At 38.0% G+C, this 27,058-nt stretch overlaps 1 protein-coding gene across 4 annotated transcripts in view; it reads right to left on the bottom strand.

Annotated features, from left to right (window-relative positions):
* LOC105489066 (ADAMTS like 1) overlaps positions 1-27,058 on the bottom strand; it is a 950,014-nt gene that overhangs the window by 412,804 nt on the left and 510,152 nt on the right. Inside the window, exon 1 of one of the 4 annotated variants that reach the window (XM_011753702.3) lies at positions 2,812-3,041. The exons of the other annotated variants lie outside the window; for them this stretch is intronic. Within the exon in view, the coding sequence (XP_011752004.2) occupies positions 2,812-2,874 (63 nt within the window). The 5' untranslated portion in view covers positions 2,875-3,041. Of the gene's footprint in view, positions 1-2,811; positions 3,042-27,058 lie in introns of those variants that run through there. 4 annotated transcript variants of the gene reach the window in all.

Raw genomic sequence — 27,058 nt, 5'->3', positions numbered from 1 at the left:
CCTGAATATCAAATGAAATCTCTTGATCAGTATGACTTGTCCTATTGTGTCCAGAATATAAGAGAAATCTATGATATATGTTCTTTGCATGAAAATATGGGTGGTAACCTAAAATAGATTCAAGACACAGGAAGCCCATTCTCTCAGAAGTAAGTTCCAAGAGGAAAGGATTTTGACAGAATGGAGGCTGAACAACCTTCAATATTTATATACACTGAAGAACCTAGTCATGATACAGATGATTCAGTTGTCAATGAAATGAAGGATATTTTGATAAGGTAGAAACTGGACTTGCCACTAAATGGACAGGATTTTTTCCAATTAAGTTACAGAGACCTTTAGAAATTGCCCAAAGTAAGTCCAAAAATAGACAGAATCCTTGCAATGTGTAAATGAAAAAAAAAAAAAAAAAAAAAAAACCAAAAAAACCCAAAAAACTATAGGAAAAACAAACCCCTCAATTCAATTTCTCTATCAAGCTTGAAGGTTGAGTTGATGATGCTACAGTTGTAGTTCTAAATCAAGTACAGAACAGGCTAAAGGTCAGTCTCTTAAGCCAATAATTAAATTTAATGTTAAAGGGGGCCGTTAATGAGCAAGTCTAACAAGCGCTCATGATATTGTACATATCTTTAATGATCAAGATGATGCAAAAAGCCTAAATATCTCCAACAAAGGGTACAGGCTAACCTGCACCACTGTTTTCACTGTTGCTAAATATTTACAACCACCATACAAAGCAAACATGCCCTATTCCCTCCATTATTTGACCTTTGGGTTCAAATGCAAGCTTATTTCATTACCTGAAAAACGGGTTCAAAAATGTCTTATTTGTATGATTGTTGTAAGGATTCATTGTAATGATCTTCAAACAACTAGCCATATTCATACAGAAAATACATGACAGCAATTACTAATGCTGTTATTGCTTTGCAAAGGGATATATGTAAACACCAGTCAGTTCTTTCTTTTGTAGCATAACTCTCAGATTTCCATTTCATTTAAATGCAGGGGTAAAACAAACCTAGGTTTGTTTTAATTTTATCTTTATAATACAATAATTGTAATTTAAACATGATACGTTTTAAGTCCTTCTGAAATAAGCATACATACCTTTTCATTCCACATAAGTCAAATTATATGCTCAAATATATATATGAATATTCAAGATATCAGAGTGGGATATAATGCATTTACCAAATGGATAGCAAAACAATCTATTCCTGAATGGGAAAGTTTTATTAAAGTATAATGAGATCATGCTTCCATATGAAAATATCAAAAAAAGTAATGTGTACTGGTAATTTGCTTTATGATGCAATATAATGGGAAAATAACACACACTTAAAAAAATCACAAAGAAGGAAAGATGAGACAAACTAATGGTGTATACAAGTAACACATCCCATATGGAAAAAATGAGACACCTTTCATAAATCGCTTGCTCCACAAGTCATAAAGCATACCCAAACATTCTGTTCTTTATATTTTTCAGAACAGCTAAAACCTACAGTTCATTCATGCTTAAAATGTAGTTTGCCTTTAAATTTCTATGAAAAATGTATTAAAAATATATTTCTATATTTATAGCACCTGCAATGCAGCATTATAATTTCTTAGCTACAAAGATGCAAATCATTAAGAAGTGGGAACGTATAAAATATCTAATCTGTCTGATTACTCTATTTGATGAATCTCCTGGACTTTTTCAATTTGTACCAAATGGCTTGCTTCCCTACTTCAAAATTATAGGGCAGATCAGATGTGTCAGAATCTAATCAGAACAAAACATTCCTTCCCCATCAAGGAATCAATGCAACCTATTCATTTGCTACATTTTTACCTTGTTCTCTTCTTGCCTTGTTACCTTCTGAGGAAGTTCTGGCATGTTATAAATGTGACAGGAAAAACTACAATCACATTTGTTTGGATCAGTGTGTGCAAATTTTGGAATCAAACCTTTAGATGAGGTTTACTAAGCTGCCTGCCCAGAACACTCTGGTTTAAAAAAATGTGCATTGCTATTAATATTTTGAGTGTAGATTTATTTTGGACAGTAAATGTTCATTTTCTGCCCATAAAACCAAGTATGAGTCACAACGGAACATTTACTTTGAGTCAAAAATGCAATGTGTACTGATGTTCAAGAGCAGAGCATCTTATCACTATGACTGTGGCAATCAGCCGTACTAAAAGTCATCATTCTTTTTTCTTCTTTAAAAGTAAATTAGAGATCAAAGACCATAATCCTCAATTCATAAATCCTAGCATTAACTTCTATCCATAAATGACTTGCAGTAATTATGAACTATAATCTCGGTTGGCTGCAAAGAGCCTCTCATTCCCCTGTTTACCTGGCTCCTTAGTACATGTGCATAGCGGAAAATAATTCATTAAAGGCAGTACGGGCAAGCCCGGCAAAGCCTATCCTTCAAAAAGTTCGGAACACCACAGTGAGTGAGTTTGATTTCGGGATGTCTGTTATCCAAATTCCGAGCATACACACCACCATGTATACAGTCCTCAGCTCCCACACTCCATGCAGTATGTCCCAAAGTTCATGTCTCAGTATCAGTATTACGATATAGCAGTAACTAATTCCAGAAAGTCCTGCAGACTTCATCTTGCTTGGGAAGTTGGGGTTCAAAGTTCTGGAAGGAGTTTTCTCTCTTTGTAATCGTGTACATTATTTCACCTGGAGCTTTCAGATAAAGACACACACACACACACACACACACACACACACACACACACACCCCGGCACCCAGACTCAATGGCAATAGCAATGTATTGAAATGAAAAGGCATTTACCAGGAGCAGGAAAGCCAGAAAGAGGAGCAGTGTGCCAGGAGTTGCCCGACGGCAGCATTCCATGCTTGGATCCTTGCCGGAATCCGAATCGGACACTGAATAAGCTGCTAAGTGCTCCTCTGCCTGCTGTCACATCCAGTACTGGTGCTAACACTCCAGTCCTGCCTATCAGCTTCCATCAGCCCCGCTCACATTTCCTGACCGAGGGGTGGGTGGGTGGATGGGTGGGGGGGGTAAGCTGAATGGAATCTCTCTCGGAGCAGGCAGCCAGCCAATCAGGCTCCTGCTAATCAGACATGCTGAATAACAAAGCCAGGAGGACAGAGAAAGTGTAACAGTGCGAGCAAAAAAGGGGGAAAAGGACGAAAAAGAAAGGCGAGCGAGCAGCAGAGCGAGAAGGGAAATGCAAAAGATGCAGAATTGCAAAAGATGAAGTCAAGCACTGTGCTTCCCATGGACCTGGTTAGTTCTTTGTGAGATGCGTTTCTATTTGCCATTTGCCTGTGCTGATGTCTGTTGCTTTGTAAAGTACAGTAGCTCCCTGTGACTGTGTATTGTTCCATTCAGGAGAGAAACTTAATCCCTGTCAATATATAACATATGCCATAAAGGGAAAGAACCATAGACAAAAACCGACTTAATGTGCCCTGTAAATGTGCTCTGTACAACTGTTTTATTTCGCCTCCATAAAGTTCCTCTTTACTTTCTCTCTTGACTTGGAAAATAAACACTCTATACATTTTCTGAAGGTGCCTCACTAAGCCTAAACGGTGGCATAAGTTATTTTGTGTTATTAAGGACTTAATTTGGAAGAAAAACAAAAAAACAAAAAACAAAAAAACCCACAAAGCAAGTTGCTTCTTCGTAAAGTGACAATTTAAGGCATTTAAGATTTGCTAATTGTAAAGGCACAATTAGAAATTTAGATCCCCCAGTTTAAAAAGAAGCCCTCAACAAAGACTCCAGGATGAGTGGGGTTGAAATTTGGGGTTGAGGAGCAGCCTGGTTTTGATGCACTGCCAACTCTCAACTATCTGCTTTAGCCACGGGAGAGAAAGAAAGGATGAATTAAATCCTCAGTTAATCCCCAAACCTTCTTTTAACCAAGTTTCAGCTTCCTCTGCACCTCACCCACATCCTTTATCAGAGCTGCTATAATACAGAAAAGGGTGAACTGAGTTTTACCTCATTTTTCCGTCCACTATTGCAAGAGGGTTGGACGAGATGACCTTGGAGGCCAGTCCAACCCTGAAGGAAGTGCTAATGAGCAGTGAAATGACAACAAGGCCAGCAACAGCAACGAGAAGGTCAGGAAGCTTCTGAAGCTGCTTAATCCACCAGCAAGGGAGATTTGACTCTACCAGAGGAAGGTTTTATTACAGTTTTAGAAAAGTGTCAAGTGTCAAACAAGGATGTATTTCCCCTTATCTGCAAAGGAAATCGTTGAGTTTTGAAAGAATAAAAGAGCAGCCTTGGCCTTACATTGCCATAGGTGTGTCACCAGGACGTTTTCCCTTTACAGACCTCCTGAGAGCCCAGAAATAGATGCGGTGGACGCACAAGACATTTAGAATTAACGTTCTTTCCTTTCATTATTAAAAAGTACTGAGAAGAGATATGAAATACACAAATATGGAAAACCTGATCAAGCCATAATGGGCATGTGAATACAGGCAGGTCTGCCTATATACATACCTGCTGTGTTGCTTTTCAAAAAGGTGAAGAAAAGCAGGTTGTTCAACTTTAGGTTACCTACTTCATATGGTATATCAATTAAAGAGAGAGAAACTTTAAAAATCCTATTTTCAAGCTGTTAGGAAAGTCAAGGTCATACGAAGATTCACCTTTGTTCTCAATACTAAGTACGTGGACCTAGAAAAATGGATAGTACAAATCCATAACAAAGAGAGCCTATTCTCAAAATATGTTTTCCCTTTTAGAAAGATTTGTTTTACAAATCTCTCAAAAACTAGCTAATGCTCATAAGCTAAAGTGGATTCACAAGTAGATATAAAAATGCTTAACTTTGTCTTTCCACTATTGCTTTTATCTGAAATCCTCATCACATTAAAGAAAGGTGATTGATTGAAATAAACTTTCATATATAAAGCTATGTTATATGTGTCTTTCTGTTACACACCAGAGCTTTCTGCTAAAGGGTTTATTTTTTTCCCTCCTATCAGAGTCATTAACTGAAGAGTTTCAACTAGTTCTATTAATGGAACATTTTACCTAATACCACCTTCTCCCTCTTCACACATAAACCCTGCTCATTAAGCAGATGCAAAGGGAAGAACAGGTAATGGGAGAAAGAAAAGTAGCAACAATGCTAACGACAAGATACTATTTGTAGAGGAATAGAAAAATAATCAGCATGGTCAGAAAATAACTGGTAACAAGTTGTATGCTAGTCTAGATTCCTTTCTGCTTTGCAAATAAATACTGCCTTGGTATTTTGAGTCAGAAATTTCTGCCTTGGAGTTTTGATGGGCATGCTAATGTACAGCAAGATGGTCACCTCAATGAAGTCAACGAATAATACACTATTTTAAAGTCCAGGCCTCAATCACCTATTGAATGCCTGGAGGATGCCCACCACGTTGTCTCATGCATCTGATTCCTCACAGCATTGTCTCCTCTTGGGAATACCCAGAGAAACTAGGAAAAGCAATTGCACATCCAGAGCTACACAGTGCAGGGGAAATTACAAATTTACTATAACTTCAGAAAAGGAAGAACAAAATCAAGTTGGGTTAAGATGATTGGGGAAAGTTTTGGTAATGAACTCATTTTGATAATGGCCAAAATTTACATGCCATCTTTATGGTTTACAATATAAGTTTACAGTTTTTATCTCATTTGACCTTCGTGACTACTTTTTGAAATTAAGTAATCACCCCATTTTATGTATGTGGAAACTGAGGCTCAGAGAAGTGAAGTAACTTGACTGAAGCTTTGCTGGCTAGAACTGGCCATTGAGCCATAAACCAAATTGAAATCCACCCTCATCTCATATTCACATATATGCATTTATATCTATATATGATGTATACACACACATATATTCACATGTGGGCAGTGATGTGGTTGAAGGGGGATGTTTATAGGAAAAGGAAAGTAGGCTACCAGGGTTTACTATGGGTATATGTTACCTGACGATGGAAAGTATCTTATTTTAGCCTCCAGCTTCTACGTCTCTTGACTTTCTCATGTCTAAAACTTTTTCAGCACCTAGGAAAAATAACATAAAACTTTAGGTAATCTAGATCCATATTAGTGGCAGCCGGGAAAAGGCCCCTTATGGCATCTGAGCAGGGCGTTGGCCAAATTCCTTTTTTCCTCTTCAGGTATCTAAATTAAAGCCGTCTGCAAGTGTGTGAGCAGCAGCACCAGCAGAAGCCGCGGCAGCCGAATAATACTGGTTACTGGCTCCATGCACAACATATTAGGTGAAATGAAAGCAGAATCAAGAGAGAGTGTCAGGGCTGTCTGAAGCATCATTCCAAATGGTATGGATTTAACAATACTTAATTTAAAAAACACCAGCTTGGACAGAAGCAAGCTGTTAACATTCAGTGTGCTTTATGGGAGGAAAGAGTGAGCTAAACTTTCGGTATTTCTCTCCCTGGGGAGAATTCATTACAAGCCTTGCTCTGGAGCCACCTGTCTCTTTCTTCAGGTTGAGCCTCTTTGCTTAGCCTGTCAGCTGCAGAAACCAGTGTTACAGGGGACACAGGGTCTCCTGGAAAGAACTCAGGGCTGGGAGGATTTCAAGAGCTGGGCAGGGCCTAATCTCCCCTCTTTAAGGAGGTCGTTATGGCAGTATCTGAGCCTTGTTTTCCTCACAGGGATGCAGTGAAGTTTGATTTCCCTGGCTAATTCTGAAAAATAAAGTAAGGGTGACTAAGATAAAAGTATAGGAAGCAGACTGCTATTCTCAGGGGCAGAACTGGAATTTGAGCATTACTCCACAACTTGCCAACTCACCTAGTATCTATTTAACACTAACGCCATTAGAGCATTCATTACAGTTTTCAAATCACCTTTCACACATGGTCTAATGTGACATGAACAGAAACTTTAGGAGTCAGAGACTGATTATTATCCCCAGTTTGCAGATGAGGAAATCAGTCCTCCTACATAGAAAATGGGTTCATCAAAGTTATTAGCAGGCAGGAAATTTGGGGCTCTATCAAAGGCTGTTTGACTTTCCCCAGGACTACCATCTGAGACATTGACAGATGAAAACAGACAATAGACATACACTGAGAGTCTCCCACGTGTAGGCACTTTTCTAAGTATTTTATATGTATTATTTCATGTAATCCTTACAATAGCTCTATGGGGTAGGTACATTTATTAACCTCACATAGATGTTTTTAATGATGGATTAGCAGTCAACTTCATCCCAACCAGTGCCTGAAGTCCAGAAACATTTTCTTTTTTTTTTTTTTTTTTTGAGACGGAGTCTTGCTCTGCCGCCCAGGCTGGAGTGCAGTGGCCGGATCTCAGCTCACTGCAAGCTCCGCCTCCCGGGTTCACGCCATTCTCCTGCCTCAGCCTCTCGAGTAGCTGGGACTACAGGCGCCCGCCACCGCGCCCGGCTAGTTTTTTTTTTTGTATTTTTTAGTAGAGACGGGGTTTCACCGTGTTAGCCAGGATGGTCTCGATCTCCTGACCTCGTGATCCGCCTGTCTCGGCCTCCCAAAGTACTGGGATTACAGGCTTGAGCCACCGCGCCCGGCCTCCAGAAACATTTTCTAGACTCCCTTGCAGCTAGGGTATTGGATGGAATTGAGAACTGGCCACTCTGAAGTACTACAAAAATTTGGAAGGAGGAAGTGAGGCAGAAACTACTACACTTTGCTCTCTCTGCTTGTAAAAATGGCTACAAACCAATGAGGTTTTCCTTGTAACCATGCTAACCAGTTGCTATTTTTGCAGGTGTCAAGAGGCAGGCATGGGACATGCATTTATTAGCTGGATCAGGGAAGGTGGGCATGGCCCTTGCAGCACTTGCTATTTCATATTCAGCTTTTCCATTCAACAGATGACTTCCTGGCTGTGGAAGAGGCAGCAACTCCTATGGTAATGTGTTTCTGTAAAGTAGCACTGGAATCTTCAGAAAGCTCAAATTAGAGTCTTTTTCTTTGGTAACTCAAATGTTATGTTTTACTTAATATCCTGTAACACATCACTTTCTGCTTAAAATAGCAAGAATAAATTCTGTTCTTTGCAACAGAATCCCAACTGATATATCCACTTTAACAGTGAACACTGAGGCATAGAGAATTAAAGTACTTGCCCAAATCATATCTCCAAAGAGGGAAAAGGCCAAGATCTAAACCCAAGCAATCTGTATTCATAACCACTAAGTTATACTGACTCTTTGTAAAGCAAAGGGCCATGAGAATTCAGAGAAGGGAGATGTCAGTGCATATTTAAGGACTCAGTGAGGAGTCTGGTAGAGGAAAATGGAAACTGAAAAAGGCTTTGAGATGTACACAGACTTTTAGGTAATTAAAAGAAACTAAGGAAAGGCTTTACAGCTGTGGAGAACAGAGCACGCAGAGAGAACATAGAAAAAGGTAAGACTCCTGTTTTACTCAAACTGATTCACCATTGCAGGTTGTGTAATGGGCAAAAATTATGATTTTAGATTCTTTGTCCCATGGTCTTCCTCTCTTTCCCTGCAAAGTGTCCAGCGTGGCATGTGTTACTTATGTGACAAACTCAACAATTGTAAAATTTGATCTGATTCATCTCCAACTGACAGACGCCCCAAGGGCCTCAGCTTACAGTTCTTCCTACAAGACTTAATTCAGGGCTTCTCATACTGTAGGTGCTTGGTTAAAATCTGTGACCCCAGTCAGTAGAAGAAAGGAATTCTGGAGGCTGTTTGGTACCATGGAAAGAACTCAAGTTTTTAGAGCCAGACAGTTTAAATCCTAGCTGTTGCATTTATTACTCGAAGGGCTTTAAGGAAATAAATTGCTGAAACTTTCTGAGCTTAGGGTGTTTTTGTTTGTTTGCTTGCTTGTTCTGTTTTAGGCTTTTGGACAAAGAGAGTTACGTTCACCACCACCAGGCAGTTGTGGGCAGTAGAGTGAGAGGTTTAGAAGCAGGAGATAATAAATCAGTACCATTCTAGGTGGTGGATATAGAAGTAGCCACTGAACACGTCTCTCAATTTTTCCTCATTTGAAAGATCTAATGAAACTCTGGGAAAAATATTATCATAATGTAGATTCAAATTCAAAGATACTTGCCCCCAAAACAAAACAAAACAACAGAACTTGTAGCGGAGCACTGAACTGAACCAGGAGGATAGACTTGTTCAGCACCCTTAAACCTGCTGTCCTTGTTCTTTATTCTACATTGCTGAAATTATGGCACAGATCTCAGAGGTTTTTTTAAATTTATTTTTATTATACTTTAAGTTCTAGGGTACATGTGCACAACGTACAGGTTTGTTACATCTGTATACATGTGCCATGTTGGTGTGCTGTACCCAAGAGGTTTGTTATTGAATTAGATTCAACAAACACTTACCGAGCACCTACTGTATGCAATGCACAATGCTACAGAGAATCCTGGCAATAAACTCTCTTTTGTAGTCTTTTTGATATAGAGAAACTTATCATTTTAATTATTAAGGTTTGAATTATGGTTGCAATATTCATATAGTAAACCCAAGTGTAATACATAAATCCAAGGCCCCTGATTCCTAGTTCAGTTCTATTTCCATGACATCATCCTCCACAGATAAAACAATTATACCAGAGCCAGACAATAAGGTGAAGAGCTGTTAACAGATGTATAGACAATATACAGAGAGTGGGATTGAAATACAAAAGCCAAATTCCTCAGCTTGGCATTCAAGGACCTCCCTGATCTGCTTCCAGTCCCAGGATAATAGAAAGCCATGTTCCAACTCGATTGAAATATTACCCAACTACTCCAAGTCTTTTGACTACTGTGTATTTGTTCATCCTGTCCCTTCTGCCTGGAAGGTCCCTCCTTCTATCCCTGCCTTGCTAAAATTTATATTTTTTACTCTTTAAGATATAGCTCTAATGTCAGCTCCTCCACAAAGCCTTCTCCTAACTGTGATTTTTTAAAACCTTTTTCCTTTTGCTCATTTATTTGCTGGAATATTAATAATATTTTCAATATATTTGAATACATTGTTTATATATCATAGATACGAGTCCTCCTTTTATTGGAAAAAATCTTCCCCACTGTTTTATTATTAATATTATTAGTTTTACTAGTTTTTTATTGTATAGAAGTTTTCAACCTGTCAAAGAGTTACTGATCATTTTCATTTCTGATTTCTTCCACTGCTTCAAGCTTTAAGAGTTATTTTTCTCTGTGGTGGCAAACGTTTTTCTATTTTTTAATTTGACATTTTAATATTTAATTGTTTAACCAATCTAAATAGCAAATAATAATAGTTCCTTTTTGTGTACCCCTACCAAACGGGTCTCATGTATCTATAGGTACTTTTCACCTGCCACCCTGTTTGTAAGTAGAGCGTGTCACTCTCCTTCAACTAGATTGTAAATCCTGTGAAAGCAAATATCAAGATTACAAACTCTCGTATTCACAGAACAGACCACAGCACCCTTTACATAACTGCCATTAGATAAATGTTTGTTAAATTAACATGTGAGTTATTAACATATGAGATAGTCACAGAGATGACAGTAGAGAAAAAGAAAAGCAAATAGGAGAATTACAAAAGAAAAGATGGTTTCTGAAAACCAAGGAAAATGTAGATAAAAAATGAAAGGAAATTTAAATTTCAGAAAAGCAATTAAACCACGGAAAATCAGAGTACTCTTCCCCTAAAATATAACAGATCACTGTGTGGTCTTCAATTTTATTCCTGTTCTGTGTTGCTTATATTTGCTAACATGAACTAGATTAATAGGTTCTCTGTTAAAAAAATTATCTCATATCATAATTATACATACTGTCACAAAGAAATACCAAAATCCTTCAAACAAATACAAAAAAAAGAACCTATAACTAAAGTTAATTTGTAGTATAGTTCATTTAAAACCATTTATTTTAAATAACTGACAAATAAAATTGCATATATTTATGGTGTACAACATTATGTTTTGAACATTGTGGAATGGCTAAATGAACCTACTTAACTTATGCATTACTTCACATACTTAAGATTTTTTTGTGGTTTATTTTTAAAGTTTCCAGAAAGGACACGGAATTTGTGGGTAAAACTGAATATTTTATCTTTCCTACTTGAAACTATGGTGGGCCTTTCTTTTGAAAAGACTTTCATGAAGGAATTTGGAACTTGTTGAGTATGGCAAGAAGGAAATAAAATATAAGATAACAGCATGGAGAACTGAATACAAGCCAACAACAATAAAACGATTACTATATATGCAGGTGTCCTGAGGGAAAAATATGGCGTGCAACTGAGAGAAACATAGGTTCAAAAAAATCCAGCATTTTATCTCTTTTTACAAGTGCAATTTCCTAGAAGTTAAAATCCCAAACGTTTTCCCAGCACAGAAACTGGCAGTTATGGAAAGCACAGGGTCCCAAGGATAAAGGGGAAAAACTTCCTCCTTAAACGCCCATCTGCATTTTAAAAAGACAAAAAGTTCTTTTAAATAAGATATCTGGCACGGTGGCTCACTCCTGTAATCCCAGCACTTTGGGAGACCAAGGTGAGCAGATCACCTGAGTTCAGAAGTTCGAGACCAGCTTGGCCAACATGGTGAAACTCCATCTCTACTAAAAAAACAAAATTAGCTGGGCATGGTGGCACACGCCTATAATCCCAGCTACTCCAGAGGCTGAGGCAGGAGAATTGCTTGAACCCAGGAGGTGGAGGTTACAGTGAGCTGAGATCGCGCCAGTACACTCCAGCCTGGGCAACAGAGCGACTCCATCTCAAAAACAAAACAAAACAAAAAGATACTTCTGGCAGAAATATTAGCCATCTCTCCACAGCTATTCTTTTTCTGCTTTGGTGCAAACATACATAGCCACTCGGAACAGAAACATTTCTTAACCTCTCTTGACAGTTATGTGTGACCATGTGACACAGTTCTCACTAAGGATATGTAGTGGAGCAAGTGGGTGCAATTCCAAGAAATGCCCATAAAGAGAGGGGCATACCCTGTCTCCCTTTTTCCTTTTCTTTCACGTGTGTGGCTGGAATGATGATGTGAAGGCTGGAGCAGCCATCTTGAACCACGAAGTAACCTTGAAGTGGATATTATGAACCAGAAAAAGGGCCCTGGCTTCCTGAAACTCTAGGGTATCACCATGCTTCTGGATTGCCCACCTCCAGACTTTTATGAGAAACAGAAGTGTGTTTATTACAACATGTATGTTTTAAAGCAATACAGGGTGGCAGGACTATGCAAAACTATTAAAAGAACAGGCCAAGCTATATATCCTTGTAGCAGCTGAAAGCTGCAAGCTTGGCCCATTTCATACTGGCCTCTTGGAGAATTGCCTTGGAAAGTCTGTGAATAAACATGCTCCTGGCTTTGATTAATGACCAGTATAGAAACATGTGTATGTGGAATACTCCTGAGATTTTGTAAACTTTTCTAGGATAATTTTCCTTATGTAGCTTAATTATATAGGAATCCCTACATCGAATTCTCAGAATATAATGATCAAATAAAAGAAATCTGTTGTTGGTTATTATGTTTTATCTTTTAGATAATGAGAGCTCTATCACTCTCTGTGATGCCATCTTTTCTTTGGCTACTAGGAAGCTCAGAAGAAAAATCTGTGCTCAATGGCTAAATCTTTTCTCAGTGTATAGTTTTTAAAAAATCTCACCCTTTCTCTCTTGATGTTTATTTTCCTACTCCTTGTAAATGATTCTGTCTTTTTTGCAGTGCAACTTTACGCTAAATGAGCTTTTGATTTGTTTGGAAGAAGGGGTGTTATAAACATACAAAATAAAACACTGTAATTATGAAAAGTAAATTGGCTATGAACCACTCTCTTAAGGAGAAGGCAGGATCAGATTGATTTCATGGTGATGAAAACATTGTTTTTCTTTATCCTTATGGTGATTAATTTTTGTTGACTGTCATAACTCATAACTCATTAAATTTTCAAAGGCTATTCTGTACTTTCAAAGTTTCACATTTTGGTAAGAAAACTTATTCAAAGTGGATTTTCCTTTCTTATGTATCACTTCTATTGGAATAATGTCATTCAAATGGAAAAATTATTTCTCTCATATTCAAATTTAAATCTTAATAGAATTCATATAATACTATGATATGCAACAGTATTATCTGTGTAACAATATTACAATTTCATTTGTACAGGTTTTTGTTAATCAAATCTCTGATTTAGCTGAAATAATTTTCTCTTCAAGCTACCACCACACATGACACAGAAGGGAGAGGGGTTCTATTATAGATATCCTGAGTCATGACATGACAATGTAATGTTTGCATCTAGCTTGACACTCTGGCTCAGAACTTCAAGTTAATGAAGCTTGGGATGATGAGGGCATGCTTACTATGCACTATATAGTCTCAAGAAGGTTGGGAAAGAGAGTTAACGATTCCACAGTAAATCATTATCACCATCTAAAGAAAGAACAACAGTAACAACAACTACTCACACATGAAACAGTAAGCCTGGAAGGCAGTGTGTCCTGTTCATTCATTCCCCACCTCTGGCATAGCTGCATGGCACATAATAGGAGTCTAATGGACATTTGCCGAATGTATGAATTTTAAAAGCACAAGTTTGATTTCTCCAAAAATCAAACAAATAATTACCATATGATGCAGCAATTCCACTGCTGGGGTATATACCCAAAAGAAATGAAAGTAGAGATTCAAACAGATATTTGTATGCCCATGTTCATAGCAGTGTTATATATTAATACAATAGCCACAAATAAAAGCAACCCAAGTCTTCACTGACAAATGAACGAATCAACAAAATGTTCCATATACATACAATGGGATATTACTCAGCCTTAAAGAGGAAGAAAATTCTGACACATGTTACAACATGGATGAACCTTGAAGACATGTATTATTCTACTTATTTGAGGTACTTAGAGTAGAAAGATTCATAGAGACAGGGAGTAGAATGGTGATTGCTAGGAGCCTGAGGGAAGGGGGAATGGGGAATTAATGTTTAACGGGTATGGGGTTTCAGTAGGGGAAGATTTAAAAGTCCTGAAGATAGATGGAGATGATGGTTGCATAATAATGTGAATATACTTAATGCCACAGTACTATACACCTAAAATGGTTAAAAGAGTAAATTTTACATCACATATATTTACCACAAAATTTTTTTAAAGAAGAGAAAAAAGATAACAGAAAAATTACAAAATTTACTTATGTAAAAGCAATCTCAATGAAATTCCTCTATGTGAACTCTGAAATCTTGTGCCAAGTAACTGCAGAAACTCAATGTGATAATAGGTGTGATGAACCATGTCTATTTACTAAATTTCTTATAAGTTTCAAAAAAGACACAAGCTTTATCAATGCTACTTCAACAATGCCATCCTCACTCAAAGGAAAAGCCAATATTAAAGAAGTATTTCTCTGGAGTAAATTTTCACATATGTTGATTGGATTTGGTTATTTTAGCTTAGATGGGTATGAGTCTGTGCTCCTGGAGCCTTTGCACTTACTCTTCCTGATGCCTGGAGTGCTCCCTTTTTCATTCTTTAATTTTTAAATTTAATTTTTAATTTTTTTTTGAGATGAATTCTCACTCTGTCACCCAGGCTGGAGTGCAGTGGCGCTATCTCAGCTCACTGCAATCTCCACCTCCCAGGTTCAAGTGATTCTCCTGTGTCAGCCTCCCAAGTAGCTGTAATTACAGGTGTGTGCCACCATGTCCAACTAATTTTTTCATTTTTAGTAGAGATGAGATTTCACCATGTTACCCAGGCTGGTCTCAAACTCCTGAACTCAGGTAATCCACCCGCCTTGGCTTCTCAAAGTGCTAGGATTAGAGACGTGAGCCACCACCCCCGGCCCCTTTTTCATTCTTCTACTGATTAAATCCTTTTGGTTGCTCATATATCATCTTAAAAGTTCCTCACAGATAGGTCTTTATAGATCTGTCACCCTGAACTAGACTCTTCTGTCATTTGTTTTCTTGCACAGGACTTACCAAAGTTCATAGTTATATAAAAATTTTTATTTGTATTTATATTTATTTGTGTAATATACATTTAATGTCTGTCTCCCTCATTAGAATGTAGCTCCATAAGGACAGGAACCATTTCCATTTTGTTAACCACTGTATCCCAGTATGTAGCATAGGGCTCAGCACACAATAAGCGCTCAATAAATATTTGTTGAATGATCAAGTATTTGTTGAAGAAATAAATTCATTTCTATACAGCGGTTTTCAAGGTCATTGATTGCATTCAGTTTTTTAAAGTCAGTAATAAATAATGGACATTTCATTTTTTAACACTTTATACAACACATGCACATATATATATATATAATGTAGACCCATATTCTGTATGCCTTAAACACACATTGCAACTTTATATAAATACATATCTGTATTTGTAAACATATTCACATTTGACCTTTGAACAATAAAGGCTTGAATTGTAGATCCACTTATACACAGATTTTTTTTCAATCAAAAGCTGATGGAAAATACAATATTCATGGGATGTAAAACTCACATATAGAAAGGGCCTACTATTCATATACATGGTTCTACAGGGCCGGCTGCTGGATTTGAGAATGCATGGATTTTAGTATATGTGGCAAGGGGAAGATGTCAGGGCATGGGGGAGTAGAGGGGGTGTCTCCTGGAACCAATATCCTCCATGTATGTCAAAGGATGACTATTTATCTTCTAACTGTTAGTCAATGGATCCGTGAAGCAAAATGAAGTTTCTTTGTGTCGACTTCCTTTCCTACCTGCTTCTTCAAATACTAATATTGCGGTTCAGTATCTTGTTTTATTTCTCCCTTCTTTTACTCCTGAGGTCTGTGCTGGACAGGTTAGGGCAAGATAATGCCTTGCAACTGAATGTAATTTCATTTTTTCTTTAAATTTTATTCTAGAATACCAGTTGAATAATGCAAGAGGCTAGGTAGATTAAATAAAAAGGTAAGAAAAATTCATCTACATCTACCTTATCTATGAACAAAAGTGATATACTGAACATGTCTATCAACCATAATATAAGAACCATAGTAATGTATATGAGGTAATGCATATGTTAATTAGCTCAACTTAGCCATTCAATAATGTATGTATATATTTCAAATATGTTGTACACTATAAATGCATACAATTTTTGTTGATTAAATGTTTAAAAAAGTAAAATTACATGAAAAATAATAATGATAAATTGACTTGATTGCCTAACAAAGAGAAAAAGATGATGCAAATGAAATATTCTTATCAACAATAACATTTTGATTATATGATAAAATATATGCAATATTTATTACTGATATTTACTAAAATCTGTAAAAATTAATATTTACTAAAATGTTTCTTAACAACGAAGTAAGATTTATTTTGCTTATTCTTTATGGAACTTTCTTGGATTTGCAACATTCCCTTTAAAAATGAGGCGTGGAAAAATAATCAGGATTTTCTTTAAAAGTTACATTTGTTAAAAATTAGATTGGACACAAGTAAAATGACACGTGTCTGTACACGTCATTTTGCAAAATGACAATGTTCTGATATCTTTAAATGGCCAATGTTATCACTCACATGCCAATAAAATGCTTTTATAAAGAGTCTGCAAGAGCAATTTGAGGTGTCATTTGCTTTAGGTTTCTTATTATTATTCTCCTTTCTTGAGGGGTGATTTTCATTGACATGTGAGTTTGTTCATAGTAGTATACATAGAGGATGTCATTTATTGTATGTGTTGCAGAAGAAACGTCCACTCTATGGCTGTCAAAAGTGTTGTCTTGGAGGCTTCTTGTGGGTAACCCAATGCAGTATTTTCATGAGTCTGTTCAGGGAAGAATTTACTTTTGCAAAGTATGAAAGCAATGAAAAGAAGCTGAGGGTAGCGATAGTACCCTGGTGTAAACCTGCATGTACACCTAGTAAAATTTGGAAAATGAATTCACTCTGCTTCAGATTTCATTTTCCCCCTATTAAATCAGAGTACAACACAGGCATCACAAAATCTGCCATAAATAATTTTTCACAACCGTCTGCTTCACTTTTGAGTGCCCTGGACTCTCTCCAGCCATAAAACCTGGATCTACTTTTACCACTAAAGAGGATAGTCCCCCTTGGTTAGGGCTGAAGAAGTTGAAATTGAAAAGGAGCTTGCTGTTCAGGCAGATACTCTGCATGCTGTATCTTCTACAGCAAATAGGGATTTCGCCATGGAGTTGGGCAAGTCCTTGAAAATCTTGACAAGATTTATAAATAAGATATGGTGTTTATTTACTATTTTGAAAAACTTTCCATTGTGCTGTCTTTGGTAATGTAATACGATACATATTTTTGCCAAGAATAGGGTGTGGTTGCTCAGCGGCTTAGCTGATCATGAAATGTCATGCTTAAGACTTGAGTCAGAACATCAAAACAATGCACTTCTGCAATGAGAGTGCCAACAGCTTTCCCACTTTTTCTGCTAGAGTCAACTCTATTCAAGTTAGGAGCATTAGCAGGTTTTCCTGTTACTATGCCTATTCATGACTCAGATAATATTCTCGGCAAATCTTGATTTTTTTCTTGCTTGCTTCTTCATTCTGAGAATATCATCCACCCCTGCAACCCACCTTCCTCCCACATTCCTTTTATCCTTCTCTTCTCTCCGCGTTTCTTTGTCAATTTTTGATTAGTAATGTCATTGTTCTTGTGTGGTTTAAAACCAAATGAGAAGAACCGTATTTACGAATTGCTTCCAAAACACTCAGCAATGTGGGTTAATAAGCTCTCGATTTTTACAATGACCTAATACATCCAACTCCTTGAACATCAGTCTCCTTAGTTCTGCTTGAGATTTGAGAATCAATTTTTGTAAAATACGGTATAGTTCAATGTTCAATACTCTCCCAAAGGGTCTGATGAACTAAGCCAGATGGGCTTAGTAAACTGACTCGATTAACTAAGTCATGATGGGGCTCTTTTGCAGGCAAGTTCCCTGGGCGCAGAGATTTGGTGACTCCTGTTAACACACTTCTGCAACTCCGGTGTTTAGAACAAAGCTTGACTATTTTAAGATAGTCAATAAATATTTATTGAATAAATAAAATAACTAGTGAGGTAAGTCCTCAAGTGCAACAGAGGACTTGAAATCAAAAGGTCTAGATCCATGCTAGTAAACTAGGATCCAGAGTGGTACATCAACTATGTCCAATAAAACATCGATAAAGTCTGACCAATGAAATATAAAAGATACACTGTTTATGAGGTATTATTTCCTGGATAATATAATTTGTAATATAAAAAACAAACATTCTATATTTTACTATAATATAAGCCGCTTGAGAACAGACACTAGGTTCTCAAATAATATTTATTTAATGAATGTCTAAATAATGGAAAATCCATGTGCATAGGACTATTGTCTCAAGTGGACATGTGGATTTTGAGTATAGGGCTTCTACAACTCAGTTATTATGGCAAACTTAAAAAACAAAGATAAGATCCCACCTTTTCCCCCTTTCAAACTACAATACTAGAAAATTTTAGGCCTGTGTTATTTCTTTAAACACAAAGGTTCTGTTTAATATATGTCAGCTTATGGCAGCAAATACTGTTTTTTAAAATACTGTTGATAAGGGAACAGGAGTTTTGCTCTGAACTCCTCAGAACATGCAAGGAAATATTTTTGTCATAAAATCAAAGGGCTGGGCTGGATTTGTTAAAGTCCCTTCTAGATCTAGAATTTCGTGACTCTGGTATTTTCTTTTTTTTTTTTTTTTTGAGACGGAGTCTCGCTCTGTAGCCCAGGCTGGAGTGCAGTGGCGCGATCTCGGCTCACTGCAAGCTCCGCCTCCTGGGTTTACGCCATTCTCCTGCCTCAGCCTCCTGAGTAGCTGGGACTACAGGCGCCGCCACCGCGCCCGGCTAATTTTTTGTATTTTTAGTAGAGACGGGGTTTCACCGTGGTCTCGATCTCCTGACCTTGTGATCCGCCCGCCTCGGCCTCCCAAAGTGCTGGGATTACAGGCGTGAGCCACCGCGCCCGGCCGGTATTTTCTTTTTTAAAAAACAAATGACCCATAATTACCCATGGGGAAGCAGTGCCTTTTAAAGTCACTCAGGGTTTTGTCATTGGAGAGAAAATCCTCACTGATTCAGCACCGCCTGGACCGAATCTTTTTCCTGATATATAAAGCTGCAGTAGAAAGCCTTTTTTCCTCTAAGAATGCTCTGAAAATCTTGTGAAATAGCTAAGGAGAACCTATCATGGGCCATAATTGAGTCTGGGAACTTGACACCCAAACTGAGGGAAGACACGTAAGGCTATGGAAGGTTAGGGCAAAACTAGGTAAAGTGTTCAGATCGCACATGAGCTATTTTGTGGAATGGTTAAATCATTATTTTTCAACTGTGGGCAGTGATCCACTAATAGGTCATGAAGTCAATTTCATCTGTAACAACTAGTATAAAAAAATGTTCAGAGTAGAATAGAAATATTGAGTATATCTCACATAGTGAGCATATGTATTGTTTGGTGAAACTTTTATTTCAGGCGTGTGTGTGTGTTTCAGTGTAGGTATATACACACTAGGTCATCATGTAAAATTTATTTCTTCCAGTGGGACACACTAAAAAATGTTTGAAAACTCTGGGTTTAAATGAAAACAGCTTTTCAAGTTCCCTTCAAACTCTATAATTACTTCTATGAAATCCTGAACATCCTATGGACATCCCATGCAGTTGCAAAAAAAAAAAAAAAAAAAAAAAAAAGAGTAGGGTATGAATAGAAAGGTTTCTTTCTTCAAAGGAAAGAAGCACCAAACAGATCCATTGATTCTGAATACCAGAAGCCAAGATCACTGACCTCAACCTCTTCCATATAATGGATCTGATCATACACATAGGTATAATCCCTATTTAGTGCTTGATGGAGGCTAGATGTCAGCTATGCCTAATGGTGACTGTGCAAGAGCTAGATAGAATACAGGCCAGACAAGGGATTTTTGAATAACTTTGTATTGAAGTATAATATGCATACAGAAAATTGCAATTAGGAATTCTTTTTACATCCCTTGGAGAAAGGAAAAACATTATCACTCTCTCTAACTCCTCTTTCCTCCTCAGCATACTGTATTTCTGTTTAAGGCATTACTCAGAATGCATACTAGCTTCCTGAAGACAGGGAGGGAAGTTCTAGAAGTGGAAACACCTAATAGAAATTCTTCTGGTTGGGCGCAGAGGCTTATGCCTGTAATCCCAGCACTGAGGGAGGCTGAGGCAGGAGGATCACTTGAAGCCAGGGGTTCAAGACCACCCTGAGTGACAAAGTGAGATACTGTCCCTACAAAAACTGAGGAAAAAAAAAGGCATGGTGGCACATGCAAGTAGTCCTAGCCAGCCACTCAGGAGGCTGAGGTGGGAGGATGCCTAGAGCCCAGGAGCTTGAGGCTGCAGTGAGCCATGATCACACCACTGCATTCCAGCCTTGGAGACAGCGAGACCCTGTCTCTAAAAACACAAAAGAAAGAAATTATTCCCTCCTTAATATAGGTCTATATAACATTTTTTCTGTGATTTTATTTTAACTGATGTGTCACTATTCCTCATTTATTCCCCTTTTGTAAACCATTTACCAAACAGTTTTTGGCTTTTGTAAAAGTAGTATCTCAACATTAGCTCAATAACTGGGAAGACTGCAGCACTCCAGTATAATACACACAAAATGCATGGAAAAGTAGTTTTTCACTGTGTGTACAGTTTAAAGATCTTGAAGTGTGGAGTGACAAGGTGATAAACAGAGGATGAAACAGTTTCTTTCAAAACAAAAAACTGCATACTTTTGCTGAGGGCCTCACTTATGTCCGGAACTGTTCTAGATGCTAAATGAATGAATGAGATAGCCAGGTAAGATCTCTGATTCTGTGGCACTTACATTCTAGCCAGAAGTGAAAGGTATGGAAAAAATTAAATAAATGAACAGGGTAATTTCAGATAGCAGTGAGTGCTACGACCAAAAGCAAACAGGAGTAGCTTCATGGTGGGGTTGAAGTGCAAATCAGATTGAGGTGGTTGTTCAGGGATGACCTGTGAACCAAGATCTCAGTGAACAGCAAGAAGGTAAGCCAAGGTTTCTAGGGAAATTAAAGCAAGTTGGTGTGAGTACTAATATTTAAATAGTTCTTATTTTAAAATCTCCTGACTTGAAAAGAAAACAAAATAGAAAATTGGTAATCAAAAACAAAGAAATTCAGGCAGTGAAAAATTTTTATAGAAGTTAATTTTAAATGAATCCATTAGGTACTAAGGGAAGGACCTCTTCTTACCTTTGTTCAGGCTGCCATTGATGTCCCTTGTGTTATGGAAATGACACCCCTGCTGAGTGCAGCTCACAACCTTGGCAGCCTGTGTAAGATATTTTATGTATTCCAAAAGGAAAATCTAGTGGACCAGGCAACCAAGAGTGCCACTGAGGAAGTGTGCAGCAATGTGTCAGCTCAGGATTTCCATTGTGGCAGGAGGAAGATGCATGGGAGAAGCATTCAACTGTTGGTTATTCAAGGCTTGTTAAGGACCAAGTCACTTATGCACACTTACGTAGACCTTCGCTAGAGTATGAGGAATAATTGTAGCCTCAGTAAACTCAAAGGAGTATGAAAAACTTGAAGGCTGTTCAGAGGAAGTCAATGAAAATGATTAAGAACTGAATAATGGGGCCTCTGAGAGAAGGTATAGCCAAACTGGAATCACTTAGCTGGGATTATTTATCTTGGTGAGGACATATCCAAGGTGTGCCTTAATAGGGCCTTCAAGAATATGAAAGGTAATGGTGACTAACTGTTCTTTACGACTTCTAGGAAGAGAACAAGTTGAAATGGGAAGGCTTTTAGTTAAAGATAAGAATTTCTGGATTAGAAAGTATCCAAAACACAGTGAGTTACCTAGCAAGCATTTTGGGTCTCTTTCTTTAAACTGTGAAATGGGGGCTATGAACCTAAGATCCTTGAACGCCTTCCATATAGATGGGGATAGTGATCCTTGCCAAGCTCAATGCAAAATTGTGTGGGTATATGTGTATGTATGTACATTCTGAGAGGGGTGGGAAGAGATTGGCAACTTTTATTAGATTGGGTCCATGCCTGAAATGTTTAAAAACCACTACTTTTAAAAAATGGATTATATTCTCATCTGTTTAGATGAGCTGAAGAGCACTGGTCTGAAGATGGAAAGTGAATGAGAGAGGCCTTTTCAAGTTTGCCTAGCATCTTATAAGCTACTTAGGTGACTCTGAGACCTACATGTATGGCTGTCCTAAAGATTCAAAAAAAAAAAAAGATTAGGAGTTTAATGTTGGGTTTTAAAAATTACATTAAAGTGTAAAATGCATTTATGAATATATATAGAAATACTTGTCATAAAACTGGGGGGTAAGTGGTACTCCTCTGGAATAGTACCACCTTAAAAACATTTGCAACATATGAGTAAATGGGAGAAAGGTATTCTGTGGAATATTTAAAACATATGGTTTTTGTTTGCATTTCTTCCAAATGTTTGAGAAAAGTGCACAACTTGTACCTGTATACAATCGTGACTATGAATACACTATTCTGTTTTAACAAAAAATGTATTTATAAGCAAGCAGTAAAACACTGAAAGAAATCATAATGTTACTAAGTGGGAGACTATCAAGTTCCATATTAAATTTCTCATACCTAAAGCTTACTTTGCAATAAACAGTAATTTTAACTTGATGGACTAAACAGTTTTCAATAAATATAAATTTTAGAGATCCACAGGAAGTAGTGTAGTAAAAATAATAATCAATTTGGCATACAGATAATATCCACACCCACCTACCCTATGAATTGTGCAAAGTTGGGGTGGGGAAGAATTGCAGTATTTGTGAAGCAGGTGAAACATTAAATTCTATTTTGTTTTTACCTCCAAATTTGAAGCAATAGTAGAAGATACATAGTTTCTGAAGCCTAAAAAGCTCATTTGTATCTTTGAAATAAATGTGGTTGGGTTTGCCTATGATTGTAACCATTTTTTTAATTTGCTAACCAGTAATAATTTCATTTTTAGTATAAAATAATTATATTATAAAACACAATAAAAATTTCAACTCACATTAGCCTTGGCTCCATTATTTTAAAAAGGTGGAATAATATAGACTAGCAGAGAAATTAAGGGCCAGAAATAATGAGATAAAATGGGACTGGAACTCTGTTTTCTGGAATCCTGATCTGGTAGCACAAAATGCAAGCCTGAATTGTCGTAACAATGACTGAGATGGACAGGTGTGTTCCTGGACATATCGAGACATTTGCATCAAGTCATTGGTCTCTGTGAGAGTTAATTTTAGGTGTTGACTTGACTGGATTAAGGAATACCTACAGAACTAGTAAAGCATTATTTCTGGGTGTGTCTGTGAGCATGTTTCCAGAGGAGATTGGCATGTGAGTCTGTGGACTGAGTGGGGAAGATCTGCCCTCAATGTGGGTGGGCACCATCTACTCGGCTGGGGTCCTAGATGGAACAAAAAAGGAGAGAAAATAATTTCCTCTCTCTCTTTCATTTAGTGGGACAGTGTCCTCCTCCTTCCCTTGGATATCAGAACTCCAGCTTCTCCAGTCTTGGGATTATATGATTTACACCATCAGCCCCCTGGATTCTCAGGCCTTTGGCCTTGTACTGATATTTATTCCACTGTCTTTTCTGGTTCTGAGGCTTTCAGACTTAGACTGAGCTATGCTCAGGGTCTCCAGCTTAGAGATGGCCTGCCATGGAACTTCTCAGCTTCCATAATCACATGAGGCAATTCCCCTAATATACCTCTTGCTTACCAATATCTATATCTGTCTATCTATAGGGAGATATTGGTTCTGTCTCTCTGGAGAACCCTGACTAATACGGATTTTGGTTCTAGAGGAAGATAATTATAAGAATGAGTTTCCTTCATTGGCTTGGAGGTTTCTAGAATTTGCTCACTAATCTGATTAGATCAAAAAATGCTAAGGACTCTACTTCTAATAGCACAGAGAGCACTGATAGTTCATGGTATGAACTGTTTACAGAGATACACAAAATATCTGCATTTCATATTCCTAATCAACCACTTATAAGTGGCCAAGAAATTGGCTGAATTATTTCCATCCTCTAGGGCTCTGGGGAAGGTGGAATTTAAGAGTGATAAACTAGGGTATCTGGCAGGAGAGATTTCTAAGCAAAATACTGAGGGAGCTGTGTGGCTAATTTTAATTGAATAAAGTAAGCTGCAAGAAAAAAGAAAAGACTTAAAGATAGAATTTAGATTTAAAAGAGAAGCAAAACTAAAAGATTTTGAAAAATTTCAGCCTGGCCCTGAAAAAAGTTTAAAAAGCATGTTCAGACGACAAACCAAGGGTGTGGCCAAGTGACCATTTGCTAAGGAGATTAGTATAGATAGATAATAGAAGGGATTATTAAGTCAATAACGGAATGATGCTGAAGACATTTCAGAGCTTCAAGGCTGCCCCTCCCATTGCAGGTCCAGAGCTCTAGGAAGGCAGAATGGTTTGGGGAGACAAGCCCCAGGCACCCTCCACAGGCTTGTCACCCAGAGCTACCTTGGGTCTCTGCTCTCCGCATTCTGGCTTCTCATCCACCCTTGCTATAGCTCAAGCCGGTCCAGGTGAGGCTCAACCTACTGCTCTGGAAGGCATAAGCTGTAAACCTTGGCAATGGCTACATGGTGTTAATTCTGCAGGTGCACAGAGAGCAAGAGCTGTGGGAGCATGGCTTCCTCCATCTAAATTTTGAAGGATGTCATGGACAGCCTGGGGGCTCAGGCAGAGACTTGTCACAAGGGCAGAGCCACCGCGGAGAGCTCCTACTATGACAAAGCCTATTGGAACTTTGGAAATGGGGCCACCCCTGGACCCAGAACTATAGAGCTACCAGCTTACAGCTTCAGGCTATCAGAGCTGTAGGCCTGGGGCTCCAACCTATGTGAGCTGCTGGTAGACTAAGCCCAGCAAAGCCAAAGGAATGAGGCTGCCTGAGGCCTTGGGGGCCCAACCTCTACCCTAATGTTCCCGGGATGTGAGACATGGAATCAAAGATTATTCTCCAGCTTTAAGACTTAATGTTGTTTTCCCTGGTGGGTTTCAGACTTACTTGGGGGCAGCTACCCCTTTCTTCTTGCCTATTTCTTTTATAATAGGAATGTCTATCTTATGCCTGTCCACCACTGTATTTTGGAGTTAGATAACTTTAGTTTAATAGGCTTGTAGCTAGAAAGAAATTTGACTTAGGATGAATCATGCCTGGAGTTTCATCTACATCTGATTTAGATTAGACTTTGGACTTTGGACTTCTGAGTTGGTTCTGGAGTAAGTTAAGACTGTTGAAACTATTGGAATGGAATGAATGCATATTGCATGTGAGAAGGATGTGACTTTGGGGATTAGTGACAGAATACTATGGTTTGAATGTATTCCTCCAAGTTCATGTTTTGGAAAGTCAGCCCCAGTGCAAGTGTTGAGAGGCTGAACTTTTAAGAGGTGATTACATCATGAAGGTTCTGTCCTTGTGAACGGATTATACTATTATTATAAAAGTGGGCTCATTATCTTCAGAGTAAATTTGTTATAAAAGGGAGCTTGGGGCAGGGTGCGGTGGCTCATGCCTGTAATCCCAGCACTTTGGGAAGCTGAGGTGGATGCATCACCTGAGGTCAGGAGTTTGAGACCAGCCTGACCAACATGGAGAAACCCCATCTCTACCAAAAATACAAAATTAGCGGGGCATGGTGCCACATGCCTGTAATCCCAGCTACTCGGGAGGCTGAGGAAGGAGGAGAATCACTTGAACCTGGGAGGTGGAGGTTGCAGTGAGCTGAGATTGTGCCATTGCACTCCAGCCTAGGAAACAAAAGTGAAACTCAGTCTCAAAAAAAAGGGGGAGCTTGGACCTCTCTTGCTCTGTCACTGTCATCCTCTCTTTCCTTTCCACCTTCCACCATGCAACATGAAGGCCCTTGCCAGATGTGGGCCCTTCAATCTTGGACTTCCCAGCCTCTAGAACTGTAAGAAATAAATCTCTCTTCTTTGTAAATTACGTAGCCTGTAGTATTCTGTTATAGCAACACAAAATGGACTAAGACAGTCTCCATCCTTTTCAGGCTTGAAGAAGAACTGTAAGCAATAAAACAATGAATTCAGATAGAGTAAATTAGTAACACATGGAGCTGAAATTTGTAAGGTTTCATTTCCGGGGTAGCCAGATAAACAAGTATATTTACACAAGAGCTGGTTGAGTAATACAAATTTTAAGCTAATACTTATGTAAGTGGCAATAGCTTTTCTGAAAGTTGCTTAAATAATGGTTTCAGTAACATAATTCTTCTCTTCTGTCCATTCACATGGCTATAATGTAGGTACACATAAAGAACCTCATTTAGACAGGTGAAGCTCTGTTCAATTTGCAGGTATAAAATTATATGGAAATTGTAGACATAAAATTACTTCTAAACTAATTATGAGCTAGGTTGAAAAAATGACAGCAAGTTATCTTATGTGGTGATCTTACCATAAAAACTGATATACTAGTATGCCCTTTACATTGAGGTATGCATGGAGGTACCCAACATCTTTCCAAGGAGTATATAAACATAATTGTTTCAAGGAAAAGAATACTCTCAGCTTTGATAAAAATGGTTTTCCTCAAACTGAACGGCAGGAGAATGCACATGCAGCTGTGGTGTGCTGATGGCTCCCTATCTCAGTCCCCCTTCTTATAGCATGTTTCTTTGACTTTTCAAAAGTACCTGAACCTTACTTTGGTGTCTTACCCCTGGGTATAAAACTCAGGACCCCAAGCAAATGAATGATTCAAAATACTGGTTCAAATGAAACCTCCTTTAATTAAGGCACCATAAACCCAGACTGCAGTTCTTGTCTTTCCCTGTTTTGTACAATTATTTTGTAAAAGCAAAGCATGGCTTTAGAAGCAGGATATTTTACTCTATGTAATGATATTCTGAATCCATATGTACTGTAGAGTGGACAACGGAAATGATGACACTTTTCACTTAACCATATTGCCTCTTCCTACTCTCTCA

Source organism: Macaca nemestrina, chromosome 14, assembly GCF_043159975.1.
Source record: "Macaca nemestrina isolate mMacNem1 chromosome 14, mMacNem.hap1, whole genome shotgun sequence".
Taxonomy (NCBI): domain Eukaryota; kingdom Metazoa; phylum Chordata; class Mammalia; order Primates; family Cercopithecidae; genus Macaca; species Macaca nemestrina.
This window is presented reverse-complemented; position numbering and strand designations above follow the sequence as displayed.